This window comes from Botryllus schlosseri, chromosome 6, assembly GCF_051294905.1.
Source record: "Botryllus schlosseri isolate E-star chromosome 6, Bs_hap1, whole genome shotgun sequence".
NCBI lineage: Eukaryota > Metazoa > Chordata > Ascidiacea > Stolidobranchia > Styelidae > Botryllus > Botryllus schlosseri.
In genome coordinates, this window is record NC_137241.1 from 6,597,450 (window position 1) to 6,607,512 (window position 10,063).

Sequence of the window (10,063 nt, forward strand, 5' to 3'; positions counted from 1 at the left end):
AATTTTAGCTCATGGGACGCCAGCTATAGGACTACCCATTAACGCTTCTTTTAGCCGGCTGTGTACACTGTGCCGAGCGAGATAGTGCATAATGGTGATGCGTCCGGCTTCTTGATCGGTAGGTCGTGGGCTCGATCCCCGGCCGGGTCAGACCAAAGACTCGATAACTGGTATCCGCGGTTATCCCGCTAGGCGCTCAGCAATCACAGAGGGAAAAACGGGGGTGCAGACCAGACATGGGGTGATTACTTCATGAATGTAATCGATTGCGATTACGATTACTTCCGAATGACGCGATTACGATTACGATTACGATTACAGCAAAATCAGGAAGTAGTCGATTACGATTACGATTACATTGGAAAAGTAATCACGATTACTCCCGATTACATTTATTTTGCATTTTAGATGTTATATTGGCAGACAATATATGGATTGCGCTGAAAAGGCCTAATGAGATAACAAACTTCTTTAAAAAAAGATGCGTCATTTGCTTGTTACGTCATAATGTACCCATTGCCCATATTTATAGAGGACGATTTATCGCACCCAACGAATTGCATTCTTGCCACGTGCATGACTGCCGCACCCCAAATTTCCCAATAGAGTGGGGAGCGAGCTTGGAGGGGACTCAAGAGTATTTCGTAAACCAACATAAATTATTGAGTATTCTCAAGAGATTTAATTAACTTGACAATTCTCTCTATAGATAAGCTTGATTTTTGAATGCATACGTCCCCCCAACAAAAAAAAAGCATAGGCCTGCATAATTTATAGTAGGCTTGCATTTAAAACAAATTGTTGTTTAAAACACATTGTTTATAACATGTTTTGAACAGTGTTTTATGCAAAGGCTTAAAAAAAACTAAGTAGAGTTTTTTTAAGTTGTAAAATTATGCCATAATTCCACAATTATCACCCGATTTGGCCGACATATATTGATATGGGATGGTTGGAACCCCTCAAAATAGTCGGTTCAATAGTTATAGTACAGATATTTCGTCAAAGGAGCTATATTTAGTAGGGATTAGGGATGGTGTGAACGTGAGGTTTACGTTCGCGTTCTGTGTGTGAACCTCGGAAAATTTGAGGTTCGCGTTCACAACAGAACCTTGGTAGGTTCTGCACTGTGAACCTTTTTCATATATTGCAATTTTCACTTCATTATAACATCTTTGGTTCAAATTTATTGACTTTCAATTTCAACTGCGCGCCACTCTATGCATGGAGCTGGCAGCATAAACATTCAACACTAAACGAGCATGCCCTTGACAATCTCAAAAAATATTGTTACAAAAGTTTGGTCGAAATATCCAGCTTTCCGTTTGTGCATATATAGTGTCTCTGAGCTGTGAGCTTGACCCGCAATCACATGACATCAAGAGCGAAATACACTGTATTTTGACAGCGAATGATCCTAATTCAACCAATCAATGAGATTGATATCGTCTTCTGATGTAAAAATCTAGCAGGCGTACGGGGTCAATCTTGACTACATATGTATACTGCATCATAAAAACCAAATCCGTGCGACTGGGGTGTTGGCTATGCTGCTGTATAACTTGTTAATGGGGTAATATCGGTAGCAAGTATAGAAACACATTTTACACTCTGCTCAATATCCGTGTGGCAATACTCATACGCCGAATACATTGTCCGATCAGGTCGAAATTTATGGCAAAGCGACGCAAGATACTGATTTTATGGGATTAATATATCATATGATTTCCTCAGTTGATACATTTGGCGACGTTTAAAACGTCAATATGTATACTTAAGTACTGAGCTATTATGTGGCCCCGAGTCGTCGCTCGGTATCGTGTACAGTAGATTAATATAGGCAATCACCTAATTGAAATATGGGGTTGAAATTAGCAATATGACGTCCCGTGACGTCATGAAGTTCACGTTCGTGTTCACACAGAACCTTTCAAAAAGGTTCACGTTCACACGAACCTGAACCTTTCAGAGGTTCACTTCCACGTTCTGTGTGCGAATCTCAGATATTTAGAGGTTCACGTTCACAAACGAACCTTGGTAGGTTCTGCACTGTGAACCTTTTTCATATATTACACTTTACACTTCAATATAACATTTTTGGTTGAAATTTACTGCATTTCAACTGCACGCCATCACTCTATGCAGGGCGCTGGCAGCATAAAAAATCAACACTAAACCAGCATGCACCTTGACATTCTCAAAATTTTTAATTGCTTTGTTATAAACGTTTGCTCGAAATATCTAGCTTTCCTATTGTGGATATGTAGTGACTCACCGATGTGAGTTTGACTCGCAATAACACAACATCAAGAGCGAAATACACGACATGTAGTCAGCGAATGAAGCATATTCAACCAATCATTGAGATTGATATCGCTGTCTTATGTAAAAAATCTTGCAGGCGTACGGAGTCTATCAATTGACTTCATATTTTTACTGTATCATTAAAACCAAATCCGTGCGATTGGGGTGTTAGCTACTGCTGTATAATTTGTTTATGGGGTAATATCGGTAGCATTCTGCTCAACATCAACGTAGCAATACTCAGACGCCGAATGCACTGTCCGGTCTGGCAAATACCGTTAAGGCGTCAGTCTATATTCCCTTGCAAGTCCTCGCCAAAATTGTTGGCAAAGCGAAAGAAAATATTGAATATTATATCATTTGATTGCCCCAGTTAATACATTTGGCGACGTTTAAAACGTCAATATGTACTGCAGCATTGTGGCAATACGTGGCCCGAGTCCTCGCTATATCGTGTACAATATAAGCTATCACTTCACTGAAATTTAGGTTTGGAATTAGCAATATGACGTCACGTGACGTCATGAGGTTCACGTTCGCGTTCACACAGAACTTTTCAAAAAGGTTCGCGTTCACACGAACCTGAACCTTTCAGAGGCTCACACCATCCCTAATATTTAGCCTATATCTTCAATTGTCAATGCCAATCCACATTCGTGACGTCAAGGCTTAATAAACAATAACAACAAAAAGAATAAAAACATGTTTTAAACGAAGGCCTTGTTGCAAACATGATCGCTTTGAATTTATTTTTGTTTTAAATGCAACCCTAATTTATAGCAATAGGCATTTAGGTTCCAGTCAATACAGTGCCACGACACACCAAAAGGCATATGCAATTTCGACCAACACGCGACTTCACGAAGTGTGCTACTAAAGAAAGACCTTGGCCGAAACTTACGGTATGTGTCCATTATCAATAGCCGCGCTGGGTGGGCGTGACTAATAGTCCGGTCCTTCCAATCCGAGCCCACAATGCAAATGCCACCCGGACACCCACAGAGCATTAAAGACATGACAATTTGTGTGTGCGTCTCACGAAAGTTTTTCTTTTAGTCTGCTACGTTAGGAATACAACAATATCTTTTGATTATATAACATACCGGAAGTCACGAATTACCAACACACACTAAAGTAATTATGACAAGATAACATACGGTATAATTATGAATTACGTGCCCCCAGCTCTACAGGTAAATCTGACCATCGGGGGCAGAGAGAGAGAGAGAGAGGATAAAAAATTAATAATAATGTAATGCGATTACGAATCTTATTGACGAAATTCAGTCTTCAACTTGAAATTACCACCCTATGGGTACCAAAGACTAACGTTTAGACTGGGGGTCGAATAGCTGTTTTGGTCCTGATTCTAGCTACAACCCACGCTAACATGATATATAAGCTCATGGATATGTCGGCATATCCCAATGTTGAGTAAAGAATTATGAAATAACGATTAGCGCATGTTTCAAGTAGAGTCATATGAGAATAAGATGAAGAGAACATAAAATTCTGCCTTCAACTTAATACAGATAATGTACTGCAAGCTACCGCTACGAGAAACGGCAAAAACTGCTCGGTTGCGATATATATCAGCAACTGTTGATTTTTATTGCTTCGTTGTGGAAACCGTAATGTTTTATTTGACGAGTACAAAATTTCAAATGTTTGTCCTGTGTACGTACGTACGTAATACATAGGCCTACTGCTCGCCAAGCAGCAACGGTCAAACTGCCTTTGCATACCCATACATCAATACACAAGTTACTAGGTAGAGTGGTGATTAATTATCCTGCTGCGGGGTACTGGCGTGTGAAACGTGTTGATATAACGTGATATACAGCACGGCGGGTGTTTCTACAATCACACGAATGTACGTGAAGTAGGCCTACATCGAATATCTATTTACTATGGATACTTCTTACGCAATGACTAGCAAAGCTTATAGGCTACTTCTGACGTAATAATGAGCAATGGCATTTAAAAATCAGTCGTTTGTGCTATCATGAACCTGGTATAATACATCTTCCTTGTTCACGAATGTTCAGTGTATGTCATAGTCCTTGTACAACTAAAAAGTAATCGTTATTTCACATAGAAATCGATTAGATATGGGAAGTAGTCCATTACGATTACGATTACTTCGGATTTTTTTCGAATGTAATCGATTGCGATTACGATTACTTGAAAATGCTGTAATCGTCGTAATTGATTACGATTACTAATCGCGATTACCCCATGTCTGGTGCAGACTAGATGACCTTATTATTAAAAAAAAGTCCGTATCGCATCTCCGTCGTCAAAGCATCTCCATGGTGCAGGTGAAAGAGAAAACCCTAACTATCTCTCTCTCTCACTGTGCAGCCACATTTTGCCGCCCCCTTGGAGCCTGTCGCCCCTGGCGCAGAGCCAGAACCGCCAAGTGGCTGCTACGCCACTGCGAGCGGTATAATAGTGGAATTCGAATTTGGCACCTTGTTTACATTTCCAGCACGTTTGGGATCGGTGCCAGCTCTGAAAACTACAATCTGCGAGTTGGTGGATATTCTGGAAACTTCTCCAACATATTGCTGAGTCATAATCGGAACGGTCAACAATTTACAACACGGGATGCAGATAACGATGCTCGGTCAACTGGAAATTGTGCTACTACAATTGCCGACAGTTACACTATTAACGGTGACTGGTGGTATGGCAGTTGTAGTCACGCCTATTTAAATTCCATATTCGATAACATTAAATGCTATCGCTCACGCTCATACCAATGGGTAAAGATGCGATTCAGTGAGATGAAGATTCGTAAAACAGCGTAATCCGAATGAACAAATGGCTGCTAGATTCATCGAATATATATCGCGTGTATAGTAATGACTGTAAAATATAAGCGACACCATAATGACTCGAGTTCAAAACAAAGAGTGGCGAAATATACGGAGTCATTCAATATAGCAAGATTCAAAACAACAACCTACAGATCGGCATTCACGGAACATAAATGACGTAAGTTGGCCTAGTGTAAATGACCATAGAACTAGCGTTCAATCATACAGAACACCAACAAAAAGCCTCGAAACCATTTACAAACATCACTAGAAATTAACCAATGCTCACCTCAGGCTCTGTTCCAGCATAGGAAACATGGTATTTGGTGTGTAGGCCACAGAATGTCCTATCTCCAGACGGATCGACTGTCCTAGAACCGATGCATATTAATTCTGTTGTGAAGTAACACGCACTTCAGGTTTCGTGTTGAGCCGTTACTAAATAGTCGCCATTCAACTGATTGTCTATAATGGACAATGCAAAAGAAGCCCTTCATATCACGGCCATAAACGAAAAAAACAATTCAGAAATAGCTTATCTCGATTCCGATAAAATGTGACATTGTATGGAAACTGGAGAAAAAGAATTCGCAAGATAAGTACAGGCGGAGATTGTTGTTGATAAATTCTTTCAAGTCAGCATGATAAGCACTTTTATTCTTTGGAAAAGCAGACAGCCTGTTTCTTTTAATGTTTCAAAATAAACTCTAAGGGCCACGTATTTGGGTCATGTACCCGAGTGAATAATTCTTTTCTACATAATATTCCAACAATACAATATCTATAGAGTGCAGCATTTACCAAAGAGCAGTGTGCTTTCACAAAATGCATTGACTGATTAAGTCTGCAGGACAGATGCATGAAGATTGATAAAGGAGGGAACTAAATTAGGTACAGAGCAACTAATCACAATCTTTAAACGAAGAGTGGTATATAAAGATGATAACTGCTACCGACTAGAAATAGTTGCGTCCACATAAACAAATTTATGGGTCGAAAAGAGGTGATGATTGGAAAAAGATAGAGAACCGCTGGATTCAATTCACCGAAAACTCAGTTATTCTGTTCTACAACAACCCAGGTTTCAACATTATAGATGATTTCAATAACAATATTTGATCTGTTGATGTTGTAGGCTCACCGTAATGTCACATAGCGGAAGCCGAAATTTGATTAATTTATGAAAATGAGAAAAATACATACTGAAAAGCAGAGTTGGATCAATTGTAATTTGTAATTGAGCTGAATGTAGTATATTACATTTTTCAATGTAATTGTAATGTAATTGTAATTGAAGCATTTTTATTTTGTGTAATTGTAATTGTAATTGTAATTTGACAAAAATTTTGCTCAATTACAATTTCAATTACATTAAATTGCTATTGAGACCTGACAAGCACAACATAAAATAATTGACTTATAATGCATTCTCTTTAAATGTCGACAAGGAATTTGATGGATCCATTCGCGGAAGCCCTTGACCGCGCCCTTGCAGGCGAAGTTTTTTATTTTTACCGCTATGCTGGCCTCGGCTGCCATTGTATACAATAATTAGATTACTAACCAACGGATGGATTCGCAACACGTGACTCACGATTGAATACGACGAGAAGCGAACTGCTGAGCCGGCTAAAAGCAGCAGAATTGATAGTCCCATAGCAGGCGATCCAAGCGCCGAAATTTGACATGTATGGTCCTAATCGCACTGATTCCGCAATAAAAGTATATTTCCAGGCAATGGTACCATCCCAAAATAGTCGTGAAAGTCTGGGAATCAGCATTGTTCTGAACAATCGCTGGGCGTAATTGGTCATTGTTGTGGTCATGCTGCTGCGGCGCTCTCACTTTTCAGAACAGTCGGCCTTAAACGGCTATTTTGGAGCAGTTACATTGCCCTGAAGAGATTTTAATTTGTATTTTCGGAATTAGTGCATCAATAGCTTACGATAAAGACCAGATGCATCAAATTTGGACGCTTGGATCGCCAGCTCTAGGACTACAAAGTTTGCTGCTTTTAGCCGGCTCTGCAGTACGTTTGTCGGTGCATTCATCCGTGACTCACATCTTGCGCATCTATCCGTGGGTTGGCAATCTACAATACGATTTCAGATCACGATGCTGCATCGTTACTTCGTCTGGCTAACTAACCAGACCACCGGATATTATATAACGTCTTATCTGACAAAGCACGGTTATGTTTTTACTCCTCATCCTAATTCCTACGTCCCTCGATAAAAATAATATTATTTCTTTAATTATATACTATATACGCAAATCCAACACGTGCATATATTATAATACTTTTTTCAACGACATACTGCATACTGGAATAGTTCGAAAACGTTTTTTTTCTTTTTATTAATTAACGGGTATTTGCTCATCATGAATGAAACATGAATACTTGAATTGTTGTTAATTACGACGCTACGGTTGTCAAGGAGCACGGTTGAATTTATGATTATTCAATTACATGTTCAACAGCAGTAATTGTAATTGTAATTGTAATGTGATTGAAGCATGCAAGGAGTAATTGTAATTGTAATGTAATTGAAACATGCATGAAAGTAATTGTAATTGTAATTGTGATTGAACTGAAATAATGTAATTGATCCAACTCTGCTGAAAAGATATAACGTGATAGAGAAATTCTTAGCGCATAATCGGATTCAGCAACTCAATATTAGCCTACATCAAACATGAAAATTTTTGGCGCAATTTTTTTTTTGACATTGGTAGATCAGTGTTATTAAGTCTGTTAATTGCCATCGATTTTTAAATGTAATAGTGAGATCTTGAAAATTTAATTGGTGAGTTTATAGAGAAATGGTCCAGGTTCGTCTGTTACTAACAAATAAATTTAGAGCCGTGGTTCTCAAACTCTTTCCGACACGCCCACCTTGGTGATAGTGAACAATTTTGCGTCCCCCTTATCTTCATATCAAATAATATTAAAAAGAGGTACCAGAATGTTTGCAATCCCAATACATAGTTTGATGGCTGGAAAGTTACGAAAGTTTGGAGTCCTCCCAAACATGAAATTCAGGCTATACACGTGGCGAGATAGCGCAGTGGTATAATCCGCGGCTGCAACACCAATGGGTGCGGGTTCGAGTCCGACCGAGGTCGACTTCCGAATTCCGATACCTAAGTGTTGGAGGTTTACCTAGGCTTCTCCTCGCCACCTCATCCGCGTCAGCGGTGTCTTACAAAAGCCTAGAGGTGGGCCGTGCTATAAGTCGGCAGTTACGGAAAATAAGAAGAACATCGGCCTGGTGTAAATGACCATAGTAGTCGACAAACACCATGAATACCCCAAAACAAACAAAAACAAACAAACAGGCTATACACAGAGCAATAAATATAGGCTGGAGGTAAATTCCGGGAGACCGAAACATTTTTCAGTTGAACATTTTGTCAAATATATACATGTGCACAGTGCAACATTTTAGTGATTTCGATCTCTATACCTTATATTTCCTGACTTGGTCTTGGATCAAACGTACCTGTCCATAAGCGAAATCAAAAACCAGTAGTGTGGCCCGTACGCCATTCAAGCATGGCACGATTTCCCGCGGGACAAGTAATTTTTCTTCACCGGTAGCAGATGTTCAGCAAAATAAGAATTCAATTGATTATACTGTTGGGCTGTCATAAAATGCGCTTCTGAAGAGCGGGATTCTACAAAATATGTACACTCCGAGTGGCTAGTCCTAGTTCCAATTCTAGTTGTGGGTTTTGAAAAGTGAGTAGTTACAGAGTTCTAGTTCTACTTACGCACTTGAAAAAAGCAGTTGCCGAACAACTAGAGAAACACGTGTCGTCATTTGGATGGAATCGTGATACAGGTGTCTTGTTGCGTGATATTCTTGCCGCCATTGTTTGCTGAGAGTCATCACTAGTACCAGTGTCGTTGCCAGGAGTGGGTTATGAGGGTTGAGACCCTGCCCTGTACTGATTGATCTTCATGTGGAGTGGAAATTCGATCGATTCCGATAAAATGAAACTTTATGAGTTGTTTCGAAATCGAATCTTGTTATTTGTGTCTTAGACTTTTTTTTAGTTAGTTGCGGGATTTTAAAGGCTGTCAGTTGTAACCCTAGTTGTAGTTGAGGATTTAAAAAAGCGGGTAGTTTTATTGTTAGGTCTAGGGGTTAGTTTTGAAAAGGGAGTAGCTCTTGTTCTAGTTTGCCATTTTGAAAATACAGTAGTTTGTACTATTCTATTGACGCCGATAAATGCGTCAATAAAATAGCGCAGATTATGTGTGCAGGCATATAAATGATTGGTGCTACAGGCCTGCATATCAGAGCACCATAGTTTAGAGACGTGCCAAATCAACGTGATCTTGGCCAACGGTTGTAAATCAAGATATGATGTCCGAGTGACTCAACAGAGTCTGAAAATACCAGACTGCAGACTGCAGACACGGTGTCCGCGTGTCAACACAGTCCGAACCTAGCCAAACCATGGTGTCCGAGTGGCAACACAATGCAAACATACCACAGACATGGCGTCTGAGTGGCAAACACAGTCCGAACCTACCCCAGACAACAATGTCGTACGGCCGCTTGCATACAGGTTCTGTTCACGAAAAGATCGACAATAGCTAGCTCTCCCTGGGTATACTCAACCGTGACTCACGTGTTGTGCATCTATCCGTATGGGTTTATCGTTCTTCAAAGGAAAATTCGGTTTGACACTCGAGGTTTTAAGTTATACGTGAAATATACATTTTGGATTAGAAATCACGTGCAGATGATGGAAAAATACAAACTTTCTTTCATACCTTCTCTATGCGGATCAGACATGCGTTATGTTTCCACGGCTATGACCACATGTTGAAGATCGGTGGCGACGAGTTACCATTAACTTGTAATGTGGACGCCGGTAACTTAAACCTCAAACTAATATATGGTTTTGATCTCCATGGACCAGAG

General features: G+C 39.8%; 2 protein-coding genes across 2 annotated transcripts in view; one reads left to right on the plus strand and one right to left on the minus strand.

Moving 5' to 3' along the window:
- LOC145440738 (ryncolin-1-like) overlaps positions 1–5,203 on the plus strand; it is a 154,862-nt gene extending 149,659 nt beyond the window's left edge. The window contains exon 5 of the mRNA XM_080318479.1: positions 4,796–5,203. Coding sequence (XP_080174605.1) covers positions 4,796–5,117 — 322 coding nt within the window. The 3' untranslated portion in view covers positions 5,118–5,203. The remainder of the gene's footprint in view (positions 1–4,795) is intronic.
- The window catches only part of LOC145440732 (WD repeat domain phosphoinositide-interacting protein 2-like), a 227,720-nt gene that overhangs the window by 203,406 nt on the left and 14,251 nt on the right, over positions 1–10,063 (minus strand). The window lies entirely within an intron of this gene.